The 27,575-nt window shown below is 45.8% G+C and overlaps 1 protein-coding gene across 1 annotated transcript in view; it reads right to left on the reverse strand.

Annotated features, from left to right (window-relative positions):
* The window catches only part of LOC311236008 (zinc finger MIZ domain-containing protein 1-like), a 167,215-nt gene that overhangs the window by 59,360 nt on the left and 80,280 nt on the right, over nucleotides 1-27,575 (reverse strand). Inside the window, exon 2 of the mRNA XM_084323577.1 lies at nucleotides 26,017-26,136. Coding sequence (XP_084179703.1) covers nucleotides 26,017-26,085 — 69 coding nt within the window. The 5' untranslated portion in view covers nucleotides 26,086-26,136. The remainder of the gene's footprint in view (nucleotides 1-26,016; nucleotides 26,137-27,575) is intronic.

A 27,575-nucleotide genomic window follows, 5' to 3' on the forward strand; every position in this document is an offset into this window, starting at 1 on the left:
CACCCCCTTTTCCACGTCAATGGCTGTGCGAATGGCGTTTAGGGGGACGATCTCCAATAATGGAGAGAAGTAGGGGTCAAAATATTATATTGATGATATTTCTACACATTTTAAAGATTATGTATCACAATAATCAATTTGCTTTTCTATGACTCTTTTGCTAGTTCCTGAACAGTGCAAACCAACCGGTAACATTACAGTACAACATTTGCAACCTTTAGTATAGACCGGGAAACAATTTTAAGTGTTACAAAACATTTGAGCTTAAACACAAGAGCAACTAATAGTGAAGAAGTCATGAATAGAAATTAAACCCAGATTGTGCAAAAATATATCATGATCTCCACAATCTCCCTGGGAATATCCATGTCATGACGAATCTTTAACTGGTACCAAGATCATCCACCCCTAGCGAGAAGTCAACATTAGACTGGTATGGTCTTTAAAAGACGAGAGACTGGTATGGTCCTTTAAAGACGAGAGACTAGTATGGTCCTTTAACACTTTGAGTGCCAACGACGAGATTTCTCGTCCTAACTCGCCATGCGTTGAGTTCCAATGACGAGATTTCTCGTTATTTAATCGCTATTTCTTTTATTAGCGATATCCATTCATTTTTCATCCATCCAGCCGGACGTTATCATTGGGAATGGCTCTGAGCTCGAAAAGGGCAAATACCGCCGCCTATCGTCTCCCGGATGGTAATGCACATCATTGGATTGTGTTGTGAAGGGCCAGATTAAACCGAATACATATATTTATTTATATATATATATTTAATTGTATTTGTATATTCTCTAATATTCCCTGATATCCCTTGTATATTCCTTGTACAATATGCATTGAATATCCATTCTAGCCTACTGAACATCCCATAATAGTCTCCATTCTACTATTGGTCGAGACCTTGGTGCCAGGCTGCCATACCCCTCAGACCCAGTTCAAACGTACCGCTCCACATGTACGAACAAGTCCTAGTTCCGCGTAGGAATCTGGCTACCGCACCACTAATGGGACTATTTGTTCATAGTGCGTATATATACTGCGCTACTAAAGTAGGACTTCCTTTTCAGTCCAGTTTCTTACCCTCCAATAGAGTCACAGACGTAAAGCCTCCCCGCGACGCCACGTGTGGGAGTAAGGCCAAGTTCGCCTACCATCGGTATTGAGACATTGTGTATATTAATATTTGAATAGTCATATTTGGCACTATATCGTCGAGTTGGACGTAGTCTATTAAGCTAATAATAGTCTGTTAATATATAGTGCTTCGTGCGGTGAGAATACTACCGTAGTCAGTACCCCATCGTTTCGGGCAGAGAACTGGCTGCTTACCCAGGGTGGTTGACCCCATGTGAAGCTGCACCCGAGGAGCCCCAGAGCCGACGAGCGAGTGGACCTGTATACCGGATTATTCTACCGACGACAGCCCACCTTCCCAGGCACGGATTATGCTTTGTATACTTTGATTATTCCATGGATAAAGACCCCCGACACTGCCGTGTGTTGGAACCCCCCCCCCTGGAGAGGACGCAAGGTGAGGAGACGCTCTGCAAGACGAGGTCGCTTCACGTCTCTCCCCCGTGGACCGGAGAGAGCCGGCCCACAAAGAGTCCACCTGCTTTCATCTGTGGTCCAAGGATCGCCGGCGCATTGAACGGCACTACAGTGGGTTCACCTGGGATACCCTTGGCCGGACGAGGCAGCCGGATTCTACCCCCCCCCCCCCCTCCTACTCCTGTCGGCTTACAAGCGACCGGATTAACCCCCCCTTAGTGTATCTAGTATATAATCATTAAAGTATCATTGCTGTTATTCCTTAACTATTCCAGGTCGTATATTTACCACCTGCGCCATCAGAGATTGGACATTCTCTATTGATATACCGACGAATACTCTTTGCCATAAAAGTGCATACTATTTCAATTCATAAATGTAATTAAGTGATTAAGTGCTTGCTCTACACACCATTGCTGTGTAGTAATAAACGCATACTTCGACTTCGTACATTTGTGTTGGATCCGTTTCATCTACGTGAGAGTGTTTATGATAATATATTTATGCCGTGTACTGGGTGGCCGAATATTAAGTACAAAGGTAGTGGTAGTAAGTATCATATCTAGTAATACAGTCAGGGAATTGTACCCCTCAGTTACAATTGGTCCTTCGAGCCGGAGGGTAATTAGTGTAATATTAATATAGTGTTATTAATATTGAAATGGCCTATGATGAACACTCCACGAAACGATCCTCCTAACCAACGCCCGCAGCGCGAACGACGGCTCCCTCAGTACTTAGAGGCTTACGCTGTCAGTCAACAACCTAGTCTTCTACTAACAGTAAACGCGGTAAAACTAGAAAGTAAAAGTATGTCTAACCCCAACGCCCAGACTACCCCGACCATAGAGGCCCCTACGGGCTCTAATGTAACTGACCAAGTTCACGGTGGGGACCAGTGGGAACCAGACATGACTTCACACCCCGCCAGTACTGAAGAAGTAGTCCCCGATGAGTCCCGGGAGGAATACAACGCTACCGAGAGAGAACTCGGCACGGAAGAAGACGGGGAGAGCACCGTGGAGATAGAGCTCCAAGGCTCCGCAAGGAGTACCCCGAGGGAAGGCTCCCCTATACAACCGCCTTCTCCCAGCGAGGCAGAGAGGACCCTACAGCAGGCCTTCCTCATCAGCCTGAACGCCGCTGCTGAACGCGACCGACTGCAGATCCAGCAGCGAAGCGAACACGAGCAGATACGTCTAGAAATAAGACGCATTCAGATGGAAGAGAATGTGGCCCGAGAACGAGCCGGTGCTCAACGGGACGCAGCGCGCGACAGACAGCAGTCGCAACTAATAGAACAGCTGATCAGACGGACAACACCCTCTCCCTCCGCCAGAGGCTCCAGGAACTCGTCTAGACACACCTCCAGGGCGGCATCCCCTAGCCGAGTAAACAACCCTGAACTTGACCAACAGACGAGGTCTATACCCCCCACAGACCACCTCCCCCCACCGGTCCAAGCGAGACCTAGCAACCGGGAAGGAGCAGCATATCCTGTGGAGAGGCTAAACCAGAGACTACAAGCACTGGATGACCTAACTGAAGACGAAGAGGAAGAGGAGGAGAACCACGCCCGAAGACAGCACAGTACTCTACCGGACCAGGAGGTCCGGTACAGCCCAGGCTATACCCCCGCGGAGCTGCGCTACAGACCCCCGACTCTATACACGGGTGAGCACGACGCACGACCCGCACCGAGGAACAGCACCTGGACAAGCGGGCCATGGTACACTGCCGGTACCAGCCCATACCAAGGAGCGGGAGGAGACTCGCCTAGGAGGCCTCTCCCCCAACGCTCGCCGATGTATCCACAGTCAGCGTCATACATTGGCACGCCTATGGTACCCGACTTCACCCAAGAGAACCGGGCCCAGTATACAGAACTCCGCATGTGTCTGGAGACCATGTTGGTGGATGTATTGGATGAACGCCACAAATACGCCATCCTACTGAAGCACTTAAAGGTGCCCCGCGCACATAATATAGCGCTCGCCTACACGACTTCCACCACCCCATACACAGCAGCGCTGGTAGCATTGGACCAGAGGTATGGGCGCATATGGGATTACGTGATCCAGGAGATCCGACACATCGACCGCTTACCCCCAGCAATAGACAATCGAGCACTGGACGACCTGTCCATCAGAGTGCAGTCCCTGGTAGGGATGTTGGGAGCGCAAAGAGAGAAGGGGAGGCATGAACTTTACGCCAACTCAAATGTGGAAAGGATTCTGGAGAAGCTGCCGCCCGCTCGTCAGGAGCGCTTTAGGCGGCAGAGGGACCACAGAGACCTGAATGGCCCCGAACCGAACCTCCTCGATCTAGCAGACTTCCTGGCGAGAGAAGTCAGCAGCCTACGGCTAGATACATTCGGACGGAGCACCCCTGGCTCCAGAGAAGGAACCAGACGACTAAATGATGGAAGAAGATCGGTGACTGTGATGCACCAATCGGAGTCAGTACCGAGCAGCAGGAGCCACAGTACCCCCTCCAGAACGGAGAAGTGGAAGATAGTGTGCCCCTACTGTGAGAAAGAACACTGGCTAGCGCAATGTGACTCCTTCCCCAAGCTGAACGCGGAGGAAGCAAGTCAATGGATAAAGTCCAACAAGCGCTGTTTTCGCTGTGCGCGCTCACACATGGCAGCCGAATGCCGCTTAAAGAAAAGGTGCACCAAGTGCGATGGAGCCCATCTGGACATACTTCACGACAGTAACAGACGGCGCCCTCCACCCGCACCATCCAGCCGCAAAGCGAGCGTCATGTACATCGATCCCGCCAGCAGCAGTGGAGCCCGAGTACTCCTAAAAGTAGTGCGTGTGACACTAAGCTACCAGAATAAAGTCCTGGACACTTACGCCGTCCTCGATGACGGGTCAGAGAAGACCCTGCTACTCGCCTCCGCTGCGGCCCAGCTAGGGCTGCGGGGAAGCGAAACCCAAATGACAATTCGGACAATAAGACGAGATTTGAAGACGATAAAGGGCGAGAATGTCTCATTCTCTATCGCAGCAAGCGGCCAGCCTGAGCGACGGTACCAGATTGCAGATGCTTTCACCAGCCAAGAAATAGGACTGTCGCGGTACACATACCCCGTCGCCAAGCTGATGGAGAAATATGCACATCTGCGCAAGTTACCGATCCCGCTCATAGACAATGCTATGCCGACCCTGTTGATAGGCTCCGACCATGCAGACCTCATTGTCCCGATAGACCGGGTTCATACCGGACCCCGAGGCTGTCCTGCAGCAGTCGAGACCCGTTTGGGATGGACTCTCCAAGGCCCGCTCGCCAAATCTCTCAACCGAAGTACAGCCACTAGATGTCTCCACTCCCGAGTCACAGAGGGAGAAACCGCACTCCTGCAACACGTAGAGCGGCTATGGACCTTGGAACAAATGCCCTTTAAGAACGGAAAGAAAGACATTCGCTCTAAAGATGACATTTACGCCATTCACCTCCTCGAGACAGGGACCAAGAGAGTCCCGGTCAACGGCGTGTTGAGATACGCCACGCCACTCCTGCGGCGAGAAGGAATGCCTACTTTCCACGCCAAGACAGATGCCACAGAACGGTACCTGCTGAACACGGAGCGGCGCTTAGCCAAGAACCCCGCCCAAGAGAGTGTATACCGCGCTGAGATTGAGAAGCTCATCACAGCGGGACACGTCACAAAGATGGACATTAAAGAGGCTGACCAGACCACTGAATCGTGGTACGTGCCCCACCACAAGGTCCATCACAACGGTAAAGACCGCATAGTATTTAACTGCAGCTACCAGATCGGATCCCAAAATCTGAATAAAGAGTTACTGCCCGGTCCCACACTCGGCCCCTCCCTACTCGGCGTTCTACTCCGCTTCCGCCAGGAAAAGGTGGCCATCAGCGGGGACATTATTAGTACACTGCACAGTATTGTATATTGTATGGTAACTACGTCTACGAACATTGTACATATGTCTAAACTGAACACTGTGACCTCTTTTTTTACTTCTAATTTTTACTATTTTTACTATGTTTTTATTTCATACTTATCTTGTCATGCACAGTCTCTGGAGCGCAACAGTAAGAAGCATTTTGTACAAAAGTATTCTGTACTTCTGTATGACAACTATTAAAGAAACTTGAAACTTGAAACATTAAAGGAATGTTCCTGCAGGTGAGATTAGTAGAGGCGGACAAGCCCCTGTTACGGTTCCTATGGAGAGAGAAGCCAGGAGATGAGCACCCAGCCATCTACCAATGGGAAGTCCTCCCCTTCGGAACGACGTGCAGCCCCTGCTGTGCTACATTTGCACTACAGAAACATGTAGCAGAGGACCCAGCAGCGGACGAAGAGGTCCGACACAGCGTAAAGAACAGCTTCTACGTAGACAACTGTCTACAAAGCCTTTCAACCCAAGAAGAAGCCGAGGCTCTCCTGATTAAACTCCGCGCCTCATTGATCAAAGGCGGCTTTGATCTCAGGCAGTGGGCCAGCAGCGATCCGCAAGTACTGCGCAGCCTCTCCTCCGAGGACAAGGCAGCCAGCAGCGAGACCTGGATGGCTACAATCCCGGGAGAAGCCCAGGAGATGACCCTGGGATTGGTGTGGCGATTCAAAACAGATTCGCTTCACTACAGACACAAGCCCCTGACTACGGAGCAGGGAAGGCCGGCGGCGGCGCCGACCACCAGACGGAGTGTGTACACAACACTCGCCCGACAATATGACCCGCTAGGATGTATTCTACCGTACACCACCAGGGCAAAAATGATTGTACGAGCATTGTGGGACAAGGACCAGGGCTGGGACGACCCCATTCCCGCACACCTTGCATCCACCTGGAGAGAGTGGGAGATGGAGCTCCACTCACTCCCAGGCGTTAATATGCGCCGAAGCTACTTCCCACCCACGGTGAGGCCAGAGACATGTAAAATGGACTTACACGTCTTCAGTGACGCCTCAGAGGTCGCATACGGATCAGTAGCCTACTTACGGGCCCAAGACCAGGGGGGAGAGATCTACACAGCATTTGTCCTCGCCCGCTCGAGAATAGCCCCACGCAAGCAACAATCTATCCCACGTCTAGAGCTCTGCGCAGCCCTAGCCGGAGCGCACCTAGCCACGCTCATCCAACGTGAGCTCACCATACCGGTGTCTAGAACAATCCTGTGGTCAGATTCCACGACGGTACTCGCCTGGATCAAATCGGACTCATGCAAGTACAAAGTCTTCGTGGGAGTCAGAGTCACCGAGATTCAAGACTTAACCGAAGAGTTAACCGGAGAAACAGAGTGGCGCTACGTTGATACAAAACAGAACCCAGCTGACGTCATCACCCGGGGGATGCCCCTGGATGACCTCACCCGTCGCAATGTCTACAGTGACGGCCCCGCATTCCTAAGACTCCCGGAAGGACAGTGGCCCATGCCTATCCCGAGGGAAGCAAGTCCAGAGGAGGTGGAAAATAAGAAGTCTGTGTTCTGTGGATTGAGCACCGTAGCCTCCACCGACCCTAACATAGACGATTGCACGTCCATAGAGAGTGCACAACAAAGAACATTCCTGCGGTACCACCCGGAGTGCAAGTCCCCCGCTGATATGTCAGCAGCTAACTACGAGGAAGCAGAATTGCTTCTACTGCAGCGAGCCCAGAGAGACTCGTTCCCCGATGAATTGGCCTGTCTACAGGGAGGAAAGCCCGTCCCATCCGACAGCAGATGAATTCATCTGGCCCCCGAGAGCGACGCTCATACCCTCATCAGAGTGGGTGGTCGCCTACGCAGAGCCCCCAATCTACCGGATGACATTAAATACCCGATCGTATTGAACAGCCGACACAAGGTCACAGAGCTGATTATAAAGAAATACGATGAGGATGTACATCACGCAGGAGCAGAAAGAGTCTTCGCGGAAATCAGACGTCGTTACTGGATCCTACAAGGAAGAGAGGCGGTACGACGCTTCCAGCGAACATGTCTAGACTGCCGCAAGTGGCGCGCGCAGCCCAGCATACCAAGGATGGCTGACCTTCCTCCATGTCGCCTCCGAATCGGTGACAAGCCATTCCACTCAACGGGTATGGACTGCTTTGGCCCGCTGCACATAAAGAAAGGAAGAGGAACCGAGAAGCGGTGGGGTATTGTATTCAAATGCATGACAACCAGAGCGATACACATCGAGCTTCTCCCGACCATGAGCACAGACTCATTCCTTATGGCCTTCCGTAGATTCACATCACGGAAAGGAAGACCGTCTACCCTATTGTCCGATCATGGGACAAACTTCAAAGGCGGCGAAAGAGAGCTGAGAGAGAGCTTCCAAGCTATGGGCCCAGAACCAGGGGAGGAAATTAGGCCACTTTACTGGCCAAATGCTGGTATTTTTTACGTTTGGCTGGTAAAAAAAATCAGATACCCGCCAGTTGGCTGGTAAGCCAAGAAGTTAGTTTCCTCCCCTGCTGGCGAGTATACAAAAAAAAAAAACATTCTGCAATCACTGCACTGGCAAACGGTGCGCGTCTTCTGAGTGTTCGCTTTAGTTGACAGTGCCACGAGAGCACTGCACAAGACCACCCGCGTACATATAATGTTTAATAAACGTTTGCGCAGTACTGGCCAACCCGCGGACATATAATAATAAAAGTCCCGCGGTACTAGGCTAGCCATCAGGAGCACTCTCAAACAGATAACGTTAAACACAGCAGAAGATGGAAAACAGACAGACTGACCAACGGGGAACTGCATCCAACCCTAGTACAACCCTCGAGTATAAGTTACTAAGGACACATTTAAATCACAGAGGTGTAATGTTAGTCTACTGGAACTGTATACAGTGGTTAGCTTCTAGTTAGCGTTTTAGCTATAGCTGCTTGCTAGCTAACGTTAGCCCCGTGTGCTCAAAGCAGCCAGCTAGGTGTATCTGTTATGACTATAATGTTTCCAAAAAAGCACCGGACTACGACGTAAGGTTAGACATTTTATTTCATGCTCAAAAGCCCCTGGCTTGCACATCGCAGTCACGAAAGGGGCTAGCTCAACCAGTGCACTGTGCACAACAGCACACCAACCCAACTGACGTTACCACAACACTTGACGGTACTTCACAGCACTGTCGTAAGACCACCGTGCTGTCTTAAAGGCACAGTGTGCCTACCCAGATGCATACACAACATTGACGCGGCTTGACATACAAAGAAGTAATTATCACAATTAGCGATTTTTTTTGTCTGGTAAAAAATCTGTTTGGCTGGTAAAAAAAATCAGATACTCGCCAGTTGGCTGGTAAGCCAAAAAGTTAGTTTCCTCCCCTGCCCAGAACTTAAGACCCACCTCGCTCCAGCACAGGTTGATTTCCAATTCAACCCCCCAAACGCACCCCACTTCGGTGGCACTTGGGAACGAGAAGTGCGCTCCATAAAGACAGCCCTGTACGCAGTACTTGGGGCCCAGACTGTGGCGGAAGAAGTCCTAATGACAGTCCTCACGGAGATTGAGGGAGTACTTAACTCGAAGCCCCTCGGATATGTCTCCAGTGATGTGGCGGATATCGACCCAGTTACCCCCAACACACTCCTGATGGGGCGGCTAGATCCTGCATTACCCCAGACAATGTACCGGCCTGAAGAAGCGAACGGCCGACGAATGTGGAGGTACAGCCAAGTATTAGCCGATAAGTTTTGGAACAGTTTCCTACTGCACTACCTACCGTCTCTACAGACCCGCCAGAAGTGGGTAAAGGAGAGAGACAATTTGACAGAAGGAACAGTCGTCATGATTATTGATCAATCACTGCCCAGAGCTATGTGGCCGGCCGGCCGCGTAAGCAAAGTGATCACCGGTGCCGACGGCAAGGTCCGAGCAGCTGAAGTGCTCGTCCAGGGTCGCACTTACACCCGTCCCGTGGCGAGGCTCATAGAACTGCCTCGACTCCCAGACACAATCGATGATGACCATGACCCTACAACCCTATGACTTTGTGAAGTTGACTGACCCCTACAGCAAACCCTTATGTGTAAATAGACAACGCGATTAATCTGTCTCTGTTTAACTGATTAGGTCTGGGACCTATTCAGGGGGTGGCTGTTGTGAAGGGCCAGATTAAACCGAATACATATATTTATTTATATATATATATTTAATTGTATTTGTATATTCTCTAATATTCCCTGATATCCCTTGTATATTCCTTGTACAATATGCATTGAATATCCATTCTAGCCTACTGAACATCCCATAATAGTCTCCATTCTACTATTGGTCGAGACCTTGGTGCCAGGCTGCCATACCCCTCAGACCCAGTTCAAACGTACCGCTCCACATGTACGAACAAGTCCTAGTTCCGCGTAGGAATCTGGCTACCGCACCACTAATGGGACTATTTGTTCATAGTGCGTATATATACTGCGCTACTAAAGTAGGACTTCCTTTTCAGTCCAGTTTCTTACCCTCCAATAGAGTCACAGACGTAAAGCCTCCCCGCGACGCCACGTGTGGGAGTAAGGCCAAGTTCGCCTACCATCGGTATTGAGACATCGTGTATATTAATATTTGAATAGTCATATTTGGCACTATATCGTCGAGTTGGACGTAGTCTATTAAGCTAATAATAGTCTGTTAATATATAGTGCTTCGTGCGGTGAGAATACTACCGTAGTCAGTACCCCATCGTTTCGGGCAGAGAACTGGCTGCTTACCCAGGGTGGTTGACCCCATGTGAAGCTGCACCCGAGGAGCCCCAGAGCCGACGAGCGAGTGGACCTGTATACCGGATTATTCTACCGACGACAGCCCGCCTTCCCAGGCACGGATTATGCTTTGTATACTTTGATTATTCCATGGATAAAGACCCCCGACACTGCCGTGTGTTGGAACCCCCCCCCCTGGAGAGGACGCAAGGTGAGGAGACGCTCTGCAAGACGAGGTCGCTTCACGTCTCTCCCCCGTGGACCGGAGAGAACCGGCCCACAAAGAGTCCACCTGCTTTCATCTGTGGTCCAAGGATCGCCGGCGCATTGAACGGCACTACAGTGGGTTCACCTGGGATACCCTTGGCCGGACGAGGCAGCCGGATTCTACCCCCCCCCCCCCTCCTACTCCTGTCGGCTTACAAGCGACCGGATTAACCCCCCCTTAGTGTATCTAGTATATAATCATTAAAGTATCATTGCTGTTATTCCTTAACTATTCCAGGTCGTATATTTACCACCTGCGCCATCAGAGATTGGACATTCTCTATTGATATACCGACGAATACTCTTTGCCATAAAAGTGCATACTATTTCAATTCATAAATGTAATTAAGTGATTAAGTGCTTGCTCTACACACCATTGCTGTGTAGTAATAAACGCATACTTCGACTTCGTACATTTGTGTTGGATCCGTTTCATCTACGTGAGAGTGTTTATGATAATATATTTATGCCGTGTACTGGGTGGCCGAATATTAAGTACAAAGGTAGTGGTAGTAAGTATCATATCTAGTAATACAGTCAGGGAATTGTACCCCTCAGTTACAGATTGGATTGAGTGGCCATGTGCATCAGAGAAAAACTCCGGTCCAGGGTTTTCCCATCTCTGGCAAGCAGTGTCATGTTACCACATTCACTGGCGAGGCTGGGAGCAGCTTCGATTATGTGTTTCGGACTATAACGTTGGATCAATAAACGCGATCAATATTTGGAATGGCGATCAGGAATTGGATTAATCTTTTTGATCTGATGTGAGGTAAGGACTACCAGTATTGGGTTAATCAGATGTTTTTTTCATAGCGATCACAACGTGTGTGTGTGTGCGTGTATGACTTTAGCGCTGACCAGGTCATGGATAATAGATGGCCGCTTCTCTAGCGTGCATAAGTACACATATACTATCGATAATCTAGCGCAGGGTTAGGCAACCATAGGCACGCGTGGGGGCAGCATTATAAAAAATCAAAAAAAAAGAAAAAAACTTTTTTTTTGAAATATTATAGTGAAATATTTTGCACTGTTGTCGCATTTATCTTGTTGAAATTCTCCCACAGGTTCTTTTCACTACCACATATTTAATTGAGACCCTTTATTTGTTTATTATTTCAATTTAGCTGGAAATACATTGCTACATCATTCAGTAACATTTGCAGAGCCTTATAACAAAAACATTATTACGGTCACCATTGTGACCAGTGGGATTAATCAACAAATTGTATTATTTATTTTTCTATTTCATTGAACATTGCACATGTTAAAAGCCATTTTTTTTTACTCAAAATGTGAGTATTACCAAGTCAACTTGTGTTCTTAAAACAATGACAATAAACATAGTTTTATTAGGTTGAAATAATGTGGTTGTGTACTTATTTTTCTGTTAACTTATTATGGATTGAAAACTGAAAACCTTAATGCACAGTAACTGAACTCAATATTTTAAAGTTCTGGTAACTTATTATAATTATTTTACAGTGTAGTCTTGCGATCAATCAAAACTTATTTACACGATATACCTCACATTCACCCTCCATTCACATCCTGGTGTTCTCCTGGTGTTCTCCATTAGGCCTGTAGGTGGAGCTATGACAACACACGTACAGTACACACACCGATGGTGTGTGATGTCTCCAAAAATGAATGGGCAAATGTGAGTGAAATGGTCACACTGTATGCAGCTGTTTGTCTGCATTGCATTCCCCCCCCCCCCCAACTCAGATTTAGGGTTGATACAACCATCATAATAATATTGTTAATAATAACAACTAGACAATTCCGCGCGGGGGAAATTGTGAAAGTGTGGGTGATGCCTGTGCACCGCCGGCCAACGGGAGAGGGTCTCTCACGAGTCTCTATGACAAACGGTTCAAAGGATACAAAAAGGGGGCGCGGCCTAAGGATCGGGGGAGTGGTCAACATAGACCAATGAAAGAGGATATCCCTACTGAGTGCAATGACACAACCCGCAAGTCGCATAGCACACTATTACACTATTACACACTATTACACTATTACACACTATTACACTTACACACTATTACACTATTACACACTATTACACACTATTACACTATTACACACTATTACACCATTACCCACTTACACTATTACACACTATTACACTCTATTACACTCTATTACACAATTACACACTATTACACAATTACACACTATTACACACTATTACACTATTACACTATTACACACTATTACACTATTACACACTATTACACTATTACACACTATTACACACTATTACACCATTACACACTATTACACACTATTACACTATTACACTACACTATTACACTATTACACACTATTACACCATTACACTCTATTACACCATTACCCACTATTACACACTATTACACTATTACACACTAATACACTAATACACTATTACACTATTACACACTATTACCCTATTACACTATTACACACTATCACACTATTACACTATTACACACTATTACACAAGAGATACACTAAGGGGGTGTGGTCTAAGGGGGCGTGGTCTAATGATCGGGGGAGTGGTCAACATCATATTTTCTATTCTATATGAATTGAAAATGGGGGACCCTGATGGAAACAAGACAAACGTCTTTCTCAGGTCTGCATCCCCTTAACAATTGTATGTATTGAGCCGTACTGTATTGTACCCATTCTGCAATCTGTTAAATAAAGTTTTCATTCATTCAACCAATGAAAGGTGGTCAACATCGACCAATGAAAGAGGATATCCCTACTGAGTACAATGGTGCGGTGAAACTTTCCGAGTTCGAATAGCGGTGTTGCCATAGGCAAGCCGGTCGTTTTGATACCTTTCACGTGTATGGGGCGCGAACGCTCTGGCAAGAGTAGTGTTTGCAAAATCGGTGGAATAATAATAAAAATAAAAATAGTATAGATTACTATAGTGTGGGTGGCAACCTGGCTTCGCCAGGTCACCCACACTAATAACAATAATGATATAATAATGTAAAAATTATCATTAAAGAGACCTAATTATGAGAAAAAAAAATTACGATGCATGGAATATTGTTGAGGCACACTAGTTACAACTATATTTCAAACAGGCACTCCATGTCAAAAAGGTTGCTGACCCCTGATCTAGCGTTTATTTGAAAACGATTCATAAATCAGCCAAAAAATTACAACGTGTTTTGTGTATTCCACTAAAGGGCTATTATTGCGGAATTTCTCTGAAATTACTAGAACTCTCAGAAACTATACTCGTATTCAAAATGGAATAAAACGGAAATGTACCAATGAAAAAACAATCCGTTTCGTACATGTTTACTGCAAGCAAGTCATTGATAAGTGAGGGGTGTTTTAGACCCATAGCCATCATTTAAGATATAGTTTAAGCGTTCGCAAATATCCCCGACCTCCCATTGACTAAAGCGCTGGCACTCAAGGGGTTATCTGGGCAAAGGGGCGTGGCACCTGTCGTGGAATATATTATCATGTCATTATGGATCTGTGTTGTTTTATCATTTTACAGACTGTTACACTGAGATCAGCGTAATGTGTGTGTGTCTCTTTAAAAGACACACACGATAATCCTCTGTCCTCCCCGCGTCTATGCCTTCTACAACAACGCTGTTCGGTTTCCGGGTTCCTCTGATTGGCCGCTGAAGCACGCCCCCCGAGTGACACGCGAACAGCCAGCCTTCACCGAGCTGAGCTCTATAGATTAGAGTCTATAGTTATAGTTCTTACAGTTTTACACAAGTAGGAGGAAGAATACAAAGACATTCTTCATAATTACTGACGCTTAAGTCATCTCTTAACATATGCGTAGATTTAAAACAGATACCGGTATATATAATAAACATATGCTTAATCCTTTATATCTTACAAGTGACAGGGAGAACAGGATGTCATAATAAAAAGTGTCACTAGTTGTTTGTGGCACTTCAACAATAAGCGACAAGCAGATTAGACACATAGCCATAATTTAAAACATAGATTAGGCGATATTAACGTTAACATTGGAGTGGATGTGGGCATTCAAGGGGGTAAAAAGGAAAACACGGCTGGCTCCCAAAGTGTTAAAGATGAGAGACTGGTATGGTCCTTTAAAAATTAGAGACTGGTATGGTCCTTTAAAGATGAGGGAATGGTATGGTCCATTAAAGATGAGACTGCTATGGTCCATTAAAGATGACACTGGTATGGTCCATTAACACTTTCAGAGCCCAAGCTTAATCTTGATTTACCGGTTGAATGCCCACCATCCACTTCAATGTTAGCGTTAATAACGCCTAATCTATGTTTTAAATTATGTGTCTAATCTGCCCGTCGCTTATCAATGACTAGTTTTCCAGTCAACATTGTCGAAGCGGATTGTTTTTTTATCGGTTCATTTTCGTTTTATAGAATTTTGAAAAGCCCTCGTTTTCAAGGAAAATATAAATGTTCTATGATAAAAAGACGTTTACTGGAATATTCTAGAATACACAAAAATGTTGTCATTTTTCGGCCTATTTATTAATCGTTTTCAAATAAACGCTAGATTATCGATAGTATATGTGTACGTATGCACGCTGGGGCCGCAAGCTGAAAATTGCTTCTCTGATTTCCTCAAAGCGATCGCGAACACACACACACATAGGGCAAACGCTGAGATCTCAGCGAATACAACTCTGATTATCCCAAGACTGGTCAAATAGATTCCTTACCTCAGATCAGATGTTCTCCAAAAAGATCATTCCAATTCCTGATCGCCATTCCAAAAATCGATCACTACTGTCTACTATCGATTGGCTACTGTGAATATATATTCCAGGCTGATTCCCGTCCTGCGATCACTTCCATGTTGAGCAGACGGCTTGCCAGCTCAGGGAGCCAGCTGGCCCCGCCTCTACATATCACTGATCCCAGGTCAGTCTAAGCGACTGACGTGCAGTTTTCAGGGATAGACGATAGGGGGCGCTTTTTTCCATTCTGAGCTGCTGATGGGGCTGGTGTACCAACGGGAGACTCGGTTGATGAAATATGAATTCAGATCGCTAATAAAAAGATAAAACGATAATTGTCGTCGTGGGCATTCAGGCATTGGGCTGATAAAACGTCGTATCACGTCGTGGGCACTGAAAGTGTTAAAGATGAGACTGGTACGGTCCTTTAAAGATGAGAGACTGGTATTGTCCTTTAAAGATGAGACTGGTATTGTCCTTTAAAAATGTGAGACTAATATTGTCCTTTAAAGATGACTAGTATGGTCCATTAAAAATGTGAGACTAATATTGTCCTTTAAAGATGAGACTAGTATGGTCCATTAAAGACGAGAGACTGGTATGGTCCTTTAAAGACGAGATACTGGTATGGTCCTTTAACACTTTCAATGCCAACAACGCTGTATGTCGTTTGTTCATGCCGACCGTTCATTGCCAACGACGCGATATGTCGTTTGTTTTTTTATTAGCGATTTGAATTCATATTTCATCAATCTAGTCTCACGTTAGTGCTGTAAACTCTCTCTGAGCTCCATTGGGAAAATACCGCCCCCTATCGTCTCCCGGATGGTAATGCATGCATTGGAATGGACTCAATGAAAATGGTTGAGAAAAGAAAAATCCGGAATCCACATTTTACTTCTCAGGCAAGTAACCCGAGCCTATCGGACTCATTGTGGACCATCAGAACAGCGTGGAATACATATTTCCAGTACGCAACGTTGGATCAATAAACACAATCGATATTTGGAATGGCGATCAGGAATTGGAATAATCTTTTTGGAGAACATCTGATCTGAGGTAAGGAATCAATTTTACCAGTCTTAGGATAATCAGATTTCTTTCACAAAGATATCAACGTTTGCCCTATGTGTGTGTGTGTGTGCGTGTGTGTGTGTGCTGATCAGGAAATGAGAGATTCGATTTTCAGCTCGCTTCTCTAGCGTGCATAAGTACACATATACTATCGATAATCTAGCGTTTATTTGAAAACGATTCATAAATAGGCCGAAAAATTACAACGTTTTTTGTGTATTCCAGAATATTCCAGTAAAGGGCGATTATCATAGAATCTTTATATTTTCCTGAAACTTAAAAAAAACGAGCAATTTTCAAAATGGTATAAAACGGAAATGAACCGATTAAAAAACAATCCGTTTCCACAATGTTGACTGCAAACAAGTTATTGATAAGCGACGGCCAGATTAGACACATAGCCATAATTTAAGACATAGATTATGCGTTCACAAATGCGAGTGCTATATCATTGAAGTGGGTGTCGGCATTCAAGGGGGTAAAAAGGAAAACACGGCCGGCACGGAAAGTGTTAAAGATGAGATTGGTATAGTCCTTTAAAGATGAGACTGGTATGGTCCTTTAAAGACGAGAGACTGGTATGGTCCTTTAAAGATGAGACTGGTATGGTCCTGTAAAGATGAGACTGGTATGGTCCTTTAAATATGAGACTGGTACGGTCCTGTAAAGATGAGACTGGTATGGTCCTGTAAAGATGAGACTGGTATGGTCCTGTAAAGATGAGACTGGTATGGTCCTGTAAAGATGAGATTGGTATGGTCCTGTAAAGATGAGACTGGTATGGTCCTGTAAAGATGAGAGACTGGTATGGTCCTTTAAAGATGAGACTGGTATGGTCCTTTAAAGATGAGACTGGTATGGTCCTTTAAAGATGAGACTGGTATGGTCCTGTAAAGATGAGACTGGTATGGTCCTGTAAATATGAGACTGGCATGGTCCTGTAAAGATGAGACTGGTATGGTCCTGTAAAGATGAGACTGGTATGGTCCTGTAAAGATGAGAGACTGGTATGGTCCTGTAAAGATGAGACTGGTATGGTCCTGTAAAGATGAGACTGGTATAGTCCTGTAAAGATGAGACTGGTATGGTCCTGTAAAGATGAGACTGGTATGGTCCTTTAAAGATGAGAGACTGGTATGGTCCTGTAAAGATGAGAGACTGGTATGGTCCTTTAAAGATGAGACTGGTATGGTCCTGTAAAGATGAGACTGGTATGGTCCTGTAAAGACGAGACTGGTATGGTCCTGTAAAGATGAGACTGGTATGGTCCTTTAAAGATGAGAGACTGGTATGGTCCTGTAAAGATGAGAGACTGGTATGGTCCTGTAAAGATGAGACTGGTATGGTCCTGTAAAGATGAGACTGGTATGGTCCTGTAAAGACGAGACTGGTATGGTCCTGTAAAGATGAGAGACTGGTATGGTCCTGTAAAGATGAGAGACTGGTATGGTCCTGTAAAGATGAGAGACTGGTATGGTCCTGTAAAGATGAGACTGGTATGGTCCTGTAAAGATGAGACTGGTATGGTCCTTTAAAGATGAGAGACTGGTATGGTCCTGTAAAGATGAGACTGGTATGGTCCTGTAAAGATGAGACTGGTATGGTCCTGTAAAGACGAGAGACTGGTATGGTCCTGTAAAGATGAGCGACTGGTATGGTCCTGTAAAGATGAGACTGGTATGGTCCTGTAAAGATGAGAGACTGGTATGGTCCTGTAAAGATGAGACTGGTATGGTCCTGTAAAGATGAGACTGGTACGGTCCTGTAAAGATGAGACTGGTATGGTCCTTTAAAGATGAGACTGGTATGGTCCTGTAAAGATGAGAGACTGGTACGGTCCTGTAAAGATGAGACTGGTATGGTCCTTTAAAGATGAGAGACTGGTATGGTCCTTTAAAGATGAGATTGGTATGGTCCTGTAAAGATGAGAGACTGGTATGGTCCTGTAAAGATGAGAGACTGGTATGGTCCTGTAAAGATGAGAGACTGGTATGGTCCTGTAAAGATGAGAGACTGGTATGGTCCTTTAAAGATGAGACTGGTACGGTCATGTAAAGATGAGAGACTGGTATGGTCCTGTAAAGATGAGACTGGTATGGTCCTGTAAAGATGAGACTGGTATGGTCCTGTAAAGATGAGACTGGTACGGTCCTGTAAAGATGAGAGACTGGTATGGTCCTGTAAAGATGAGACTGGTATGGTCCTGTAAAGATGAGACTGGTATGGTCCTTTAACTCATTCAGTGCCATACCCGGGTTATCTCGCCAGCGGTTGAGCGCCATACCAGAGTATAGTCGGGGTTTTGTAATTTTTTCTTTTATTTATTTTTTTTATTCATTACGGACCTTGGTGTTACCATTGGAACTCATTCTGAGACCCCGAGAGTGCAATACCGGCTGAATCCTGCTAGGTGGCAGTATCGCCCACCCTTTGAAACCTTATTTCACACTGTGTGTCACATCTAATGTCGTCCGGGCGGAGAATTTAGACCAAGCTAAGTAAATCGCTTCATCCGAGCACTTTGAAACGCGTTCAGCACACTTGAGGCATATCTTGTGCCACTTCATGTCAGGGACCCGATGGACATCAATACTGGAAATCGCGATCAGACAATTGGAATATTCTTTTTGGAATAACCCCGATCAAAAGTAAGGAGTAAGGACTGACGTCAATTCCACCTTGATCCTATGTATGTAGTATTCAAAACTAATGCTGTTGCTGGCGATCAGAGCATCAAAAATCGACCCCGCCCCCCCCCCTTTGATGCATTCATGATGAAACATAATACCTATTATATACCTTTGATTTGGAAATAGTAATGTGTCCAGACGAGCAACGTGAACGCCTTTAGCAAAATTCACATATCGCTCCATAACGTAGTTACCAGGAATTAGCCAGGATCACTCTGAAACTATACAATATTCACCACGGTATAACACGCAAACGTATACATGAATAAATGTATAATTTTTTTTACATGTTGGACAAGCGATAGTTACTGTCAAATGAGCCATAGTATTGTCTCCATAGCTATAATATAGAATATAGATATAGCCCTGCAAACACAGCGACGCACAGTGAAAATCCCTATCTTTTAAAGCGTGGCCCATTGAGTACAAGGATGGATAAAATGGCTGGCCGTGAATGAGTTAAAGACGAGAGACTGGTACGGTCCTGTAAAAATTAGAGACTGGTATGGTCCTTTAAAGATGAGACTGGTATGGTCCTTTAAAGATGAGAGACTGGTATGGTCATTTAAAGGCGGAACATATTTGCTGAAATATCTTAGGGAAACATAGGGAATGATTTGTTTTATATCAATATTAGCTGCTCTTGATAGAGAATTTAACCAAAATAATTCACTGATATGTTACACTTACTGATTGTGTTTAATAGGGGTGAGAAGAACAGAATTCAAACGGCATTGATTGGTAAAATTAGAATACAAATGAAATATGCATGTTGATCCGTATAATTAATTTACAAATTAATTGTTAACTTGGTCAAAGATTCGAATTAGATGCATTCAGTTATTGGCGACTGAATCAGTTCAGTCACATTAGTATATATTACACTTATCGTTGAATTGTTATACCCCTAGTGTTCCAAATGACCACATTTCTTAACACAGTATGTATTTATTATAGAAAAGATCATATAGATTTTCACAAAATCTTATGAAATCATAAATGATGCAGGGACTGGCTCTTGAATTTATGATCATCTGTGTTGAGGACTGTGGTGTTAAAGCCCATATGTTGTAGCTGCTGCAGCTTTTCTTAATCTGTTAATCTGTTTGTCTATAAACAACAAAAAAAGCAGGCATCCTGGTTATTCCTATTCCACACATGCTTTAGAATACTAGCATAGTGTGAGTCATTTGTCATTGTGAAACAAAAAACAAGATGAAGAATTCTCTCTCATTGATGTTGTTAATACTTTGCGTCACATTAAACTGATTTGTGGGAACAATCCATTTTCTTTATTTTAGTTTGGGCTTTATTTTCTGTCTGTTTGGTACATTAGGACACCATTCATTGAAACATCAAAATGCTCAGGTTTATTAATCAGATGTTGTGTTTAGATGAGGAAAGACCCTTATGATTTCAGTGGTTCGTAAACGGTTCAGTTATATGGGTTGCTATTGTTTATGAATTGCATTAATATAATCTTACAAGACGCTCATTTGAAAGCTACCGCTTCTAATGATTTGACTCTTAACCTCTTGATTCAATCACAGCATCGCACCAACCGATTCCAATTTCCAACAGTTTATCATCGCGCTCGTCAGTAATTCATCATTTGAAGCAACAAAATCTGTTTGTTCCCCTGTCTGCTATACTGGCTGGGACCATTCTGTTTGTTCCTCTGTCTGCTATACTGGCTGGGACCATTCTGTTTGTTCCCCTGTCTGCTATACTGGCTGGGACCATTCTGTTTGTTCCCCTGTCTGCTATACTGGCTGGGACCATTCTGTTTGTTCCTCTGTCTGCTATACTGGCTGGGACCATTCTGTTTGTTCCTCTGTCTGCTATACTGGCTGGGACCATTCTGTTTGTTCCTCTGTCTGCTATACTGGCTGGGACCATTCTGTTTGTTCCCCTGTCTGCTATACTGGCTGGGACCATTCTGTTTGTTCCTCTGTCTGCTATACTGGCTGGGACCATTCTCTTTGTTCCTCTGTCTGCTATACTGGCTGGGACCATTCTGTTTGTTCCCCTGTCTGCTATACTGGCTGGGACCATTCTGTTTGTTCCCCTGTCTGCTATACTGGCTGGGACCAATCAGTTTGTTCCCATGTCTGCTATACTGGCTGGGACCATTCCGTTTGTTCCTCTGTCTGCTATACTGGCTGGGACCATTCTGTTTGTTCCTCTGTCTGCTGTACTGGCTGGGACCATTCTGTTTGTTCCCCTGTCTGCTATACTGGCTGGGACCATTCTGTTTGTTCCCCTGTCTGCTATACTGGCTGGGACCATTCTGTTTGTTCCCCTGTCTGCTATACTGGCTGGGACCAATCAGTTTGTTCCCATGTCTGCTATACTGGCTGGGACCATTCCGTTTGTTCCCATGTCCACTATACTGGGCTGGGACCATTCCATTTGGTCCCCTGTCCACTACACTGGGCTGGGACCATTCAGGCAGACGGTGTGGCATCTCACTAGCAAAACAACACAATGGAAGATGCTTCATTTATATTCCTGCTCCAACTGCATCCATGTTGCCTCTTCCAAGATGCCAGTTTCAACACACTTTCAATTAAAGCAAACAGCTGGATTAGTTTACAATATTTCCTTAATTATTTCAATGACTCGGATATTTGACAATGGGCGAGCGGGGTGGGGGAGATAGTGAGTTAATTGTTCCGATCCCCCCCTGATGATCATCTTTGTGCGCACGGAGGAGAATGGAAGGCTGGCTGAATGGGCTCACTGCAGCTCTAATTGGCAGGACGTAAATGGTATTTATTATACAGGCCTTCCAGACCCTGATTGTCTGCGGCACAAAGCCGCCTCTTATTAGCGGGGCGCTGGCTCTCACTGGTCGGTTTGAAATGACCCGCCGCTCAGCCGTTTATTAGATGAACCGGAGGCCCTCTTGTATACGCCACGGATCCCCTCTAATTGGCATGTTTACCCAATGAGCTCCTTCCCCGAGCCGCCGAGCGTCAGGAGATGTTTGTTTACATTTTTGAGGGGTTAATACATTTGACCCCGACACCCAGACATGAGAATTGTTTGCACTGTCCGCATTGGACAGATGCAAATCCCCCAAGCCCGCTCCCCCTTTTTTTTGCAGTTTCTCTGTGACACTTTCACACAATAGGCTAATCTGTCATTCGTTTAGCCATAAAAAAAACAATGTAGCCTAATCATGCAGTGAATATGAAATGAAGCGAAGGGGTGGATACTGAATATCCAATATCCAATTGTGAAGACGGAGAGAGACAGAGAGAGAGAGGGGGGGCGTGGTTGAGAGAGATGGCGAGAGACATAGGAAATGAGTGTGCTTTAATTACCTGAAGAAGATCAAAGCCTTCCTCGACACAGACTTCCCATAGTACACCTCCTCAACAACAACAACAACAGCCCTCGCTCTCCTTTCGTATCCCAGGACCACTTCTCTCTCTCTCTCTCAGTCTCTCACTCTCGACGTCAACCCCACGGAACTCCCCCACTGGGAGGGGGTGACGCACATTGGCGTGTTGTTCAAATTATGTGCTAACACGCTAAGACCCCTCCCCCACCCCCGCAATACACTCTCTACAAAGCCTCTCACCGCTGTTCTTTTCAGGGGGTGATAGTAAAAAACTAAACGTGACACAGAGCAACAACAAGCAGGCCATCAGTCAGAGTGAGAGATCAAAGGGGCTAGCCTATAGCCCGGGGTTATGCAAGTCGTATAATCGGCCCACTTAAAAGCATTCATCCTGTGGTACAGTCAAGTCAATCTGTCGTTCTCAACCTGGAGGTCAGGAAGCCCCCCCCAAGGGGGTCACAGACAAGATGTTGCGGTAGGGTTCACATGAAAACACAAGAACGTGATCATAATGTTTCATAGACTGAAAAGAGTCGATAATAAAAATTATAATAAAAAGAATAATAATTTGGTCTCAAAGTTTCATCATCCTACGGGCGGGTGGGGGGGGGGCACAAACCGTAGAGTCTGAGAACCAGCGCTGTAATGAAATGGTGAGAGGGGAGTGACTAGTGGTGGAATGAGAGGGGAGACACCAGGCTGCTGCCTCCTCTCTGACCCAGTGGTCAGTAACCTGAGCCCCAATACAGTCCTGATACAAAGGCCCAGCAGATTACCATCTATAGCAGCCAGCTGAGAGAGGACTGGAGTGTGTGTGTGGTTATTTTGTGTTTGTGTGTCAGTGTGTGCATAATATGCGCTCTCGCTTGCGTATGTGTGTGCATAATATGCGCTCTCGCTTGCGTATGTGTGTGCATGCGCGCGCGCGCGTGTGTGTGTGTGTGAGGGTGAGGGTGTGTGAACAAGTGCATCTCCCTGGAGAACAAGTGAGCGGCACGGTGGTGTAGTGGTTAACACTGTCGCCTCACAGCAAGAAGGTCCAGGGTTCGATTCCCGCTTGGGGACCAGGTTTCCATGATGACAGGTACCCAGGTGGGGTATCTCCCGGGCCTTTCTGTGTGGAGTTTGCATGTTCTCCCCGTGCTCGCAAGGGTTTCCCCCCCGATAAGATAAACCCAATGGAAAAACATGCACAACAACAGATCGCTAACACTGTGGCGTCCTTGACGAAGACGGACAGGAGCGCATGGATTGGTCCCCGGGGCGCGGCTCACGTTGACACCCTATCTGCTCCCGGCTGCCCATGGGGGGAAGGACGACGGGATGGGTCAAGTGCAGAGACTCAATCGCATCGGCAACTGAGAAAAAGACAATGCATGTGTGTATCCCGGTGTGTGTGTGCCGCTCCAATTGCATGTCCAGTTCGTTGCATGCCGAATAAAGACCCCATAAAGAGGTCCTGCATTATTATATTATTATTATATAACAAGTTCTGGTTCTTTTCACAGTGCAAGAAATATCTGTCTTAGGCTATTTCCAGTCAAACAACAGTTTAAAAAGTATTTAAAATCAACACGGCAACATTATGGGAAATTTGCTTTACCATCCTTGGGGGAGCAGCGGCTAGCCTAGCTTAAAGGAACACGTTAACATTTTGGGAAATTAGCTTAACGTCTTCTTCCGAGAGAGACAAGAAGATAGATGCCAGTTTCCTCTCTGTGCGTTCAGTAGAAAGCTATCTGGCTAACGTGCAGCCAGATAGCTTTCTACTGAACGCACAGAGAGGAAACTGGTATCTATTTCCCAAAATGTTAACGTGTTCTTTTAAAACTCCAGGAGAGGCGTCAGTTGGCCAACGTTAGGCTTGCCGCTCCTCTCCTCTCCTCGTTGTGCTAAGCTAGGCTAACGTGCCGGCGGGACCTCTCGCACGCACAGAGAGGAAATCGGTTAGTACTTAGTAATCAAATTGTCTGACTATGGGGAAGACTGTAAGTGAATTTCCCATAACGCTGGCGTGTGCCTGACGCGTAGACTCTGCAATGCCGTCCAACAGTGACCTCTAGGCAAAAGAGCCCTGCTTGGTATTGCACTTGGTTTTGGCTCACGTGTTTTGTTTTGGTCTGATGTGTGGGTTGGAATTCAGTGGAGATAGAGGATGTGTCGCTGCAGCCACACCAACTCCACACAGTATAATAAGGTACTAAACTCCAACTCCATATATACACAATATACAGTGTCTCCCCTGTCATTTTCCCGCCAGGCCAACGAGAACCCCTGCCAGGCCAAATAAATATATTTTTAATGGCAAAAATAATGCCCAATAATATCCAATAATCACTTGTGTTTGGAAGCGTCTGTGCAGCGCTGTTCCGAAACATGAGTAAACCTCTGTGTCGTTGCCTGGGAAACTCAACACGATGCGAATGCCACTGCATCCTACAAAATGACAGTTCAATGACCCCCCCCCCCCCCCCTGCGCTGCATTGAGCCAAAAAGTCTACTCAACTCAACTACCAAAGCCTGTTGCTCAGACCAATATATATATTACACTTTGGGGGAAGCCATTATACCCAAAGTATTAACATGCAGCGGGAATCACTGACCTGCAGTATTTTGCGCAGCAAAGGAAGCACCTTCAGACAAAGCATTTGCTCCAACCCTCCGTGCATCGTTTTCAATGTTAGTGTTAATGTTGTATAACTAATAACTCTGGTCGTAATCTCTCCTGTGCCGCACAGGCACTAACTAGCGTGGACGTGGAGAGAGGTCTGGCTATGTGTAACAACAATGTACTGACAGCTGACATTCCTCTTTTATATTAGAGTTACCCAAATTAATGATAATAATTAACCCTACCACAGTTCATCCACAGACACCCCTATTAAAGAAAACTGTCACTCTAGCTATGAAGGGGAAGATGAGCACAAAAAGAGTGCATGAATGTCTCCGAGTAGCGATTTAAGGTGAACGCTGAACGGCTTACATTCCTTGTCAACAGTTGTCTGTCTCCTCCCTCAGGTAATAGATATGCTAAATGCATTATCATCATTCAGCAATATTAGCTGAAATATTAATATCAGCAATATTAATGAATTGAATAAGCCTCCTTTGATTATTCTTGTGATAATGCATCAGAAACGGATGGCAAAACCGAAACTAAGTTATACAGCAGGTTAAGAGAAAAATATATATTCACATAATGGTTCATAATTGACTAATTATATGTAATATAAAGACAAATCTTCACTTTTGGTAGGTGAAAACGGACCTCGGGAACGGGGCTGCAAGGAGAGCACGTGCCATGATGGTGAAATGTCTCTCCAAGCCAAGGAAGATGAAGTGCAGCAATGAATCATGGACACTGTGTTCATGACGTGCTAATGTTTTGCAAAGGTCATAGGTTTACACAGCTTATTTATATGCAATGAATGCAGCTTATTAATAGGTCATCCTCATCCCTTGCGTTTACTTAGTCTGTATATAAGAGCGAACAATATTTTGAACGCAAATATAAATTGCAGGCCGTCTGCTGCAGCATCTGACTGAAGCCGAGTGCACCGGTGTGCCCATGTGCCTCGTATGTTTAGGGGGTTGTGTTCAGTGCGTACCACCAGGCCTGGAGAAACCTCTAGGGGAAACACTGATATATACTTTTTATATTAACCAACCAAAACAATCGGCAGACTCACCTGTTTGATACATAGCAGACGGTCGTTAGTCTGCTGTATGTGTCTGTCCATCGACGGAATGGAGTTCATGGTGACTGTCCCTCTGTGGTCTCTATCTGTCAGCCATTAAACTGGAGCGCTCTGGAACAGAGACAAAAGACTGCTGTTATAGACCAACTCTCTCCTATCCCATCACCACCAGGACACTGCAGGTTAGCATGCACGCTACACTGTGTGTGTGCGTATGTGTGTGTGTGTGTGTGTGCGTGTGCATGTGCGTGTGTGTCAGTGTGTGTGTGTGTGTGTGTGTGTGTGTGTGTGTATGTGTGTGTGTGTGTGTGTGCGTGTGTGTGCGTGTGTGTATGTGTGTGTGTGTGTGTGTGTGTGCGTGTGTGTCAGTGTGTGTGTGTGTGTGTGTGTGTGTGTGTGTGTGTGTGTGTGTGTGTGTGTGTGTGTGTGTGTGTCTGTGTGCACAGCAGCTCGAGGAAGACATATTGATTTGGCAGGTGACAAGCACCTCTGAGAGCTCAAAGAATGACATCGCTCTCAGCCCCGGTGACACCCGTAACAAGCCCTGGCGGTCCGGCCCGACACCGCCTGCACAGCGGGGATGACACGCCTCTGAGAGGGGGACTCAGAGGGGCTTGTTGTCTGGCCGCGTTTTAAAGCACCTCCGGGGCCAAAACTGAACAGAGGTGAAGGCAAAGCCGCTGGATGCCTTCTTCTCCAACACAAGACGCAGAGAGAGAGACGGATAGACGCGGAGACGCACGCACAGAGCACGCACACGCACACACACACACACACACACACACACACACACACACACGTGCAAAGGCACGCTCGTACACTAGCGCTGGGAGTTGTACAGAATATGAAGGTATACCGTCCATGCAAAGGGATGGATTTTTACTATGCCGTCGTCCATGATATATATACATAATAGTAAACTATATGAATCAAAGAATTATTCCTTGCAGCAGTATTAAAAAAGCTAAAGAAAATTGAACATTTTAATTAAACACCTGTAACTGTATTATTTACAACATAAAGAAATATCACTTTGTAATTTGTACTGGAAAATGAAGTGCTGTCGAAAGCATCATTTCAAATGCCGTCAAATCTAACCCCCCAAAAAACACTACAACAAATAGTGTGATATGGCCATATCGCACGCCCAGCCCTAACGGAGATTTAACAACTCACACACAAACACAGCGAGGTCTACCCAGTGACTTTGGGTGCATTACCTCAGAGCAGGGCGAGTGTGTGTGGAGAGAGAGAGAGAGAGAGAGAGAGAGAGAGAGAGAGAGAGAGAGAGAGAGAGAGAGAGAGAGAGAGAGAGAGAGAGAGAGAGAGAGAGAGAGAGAGAGAGAGAGAGAGAAAAAAAGAGAGGAGAGAGAGGGAGATAGAGAGAGGAGAGAGAGAGATAGAAGAGAGAAGAGAGAGAGAAAAAGAGAGAGAGAGAAAGAGAGGAGCCTTCCACCCAGCACAGTGAGAACATTGACTTGGCATGTGTTCTCTGTTTACATTACTCCGCCATTATGTAATCTTTGGTTAACAATTATCTGTACCCATGG

Source organism: Notolepis coatsorum (assembly GCF_963971535.1).
Source record: "Notolepis coatsorum genome assembly, chromosome: 10".
Taxonomy (NCBI): domain Eukaryota; kingdom Metazoa; phylum Chordata; class Actinopteri; order Aulopiformes; family Paralepididae; genus Notolepis; species Notolepis coatsorum.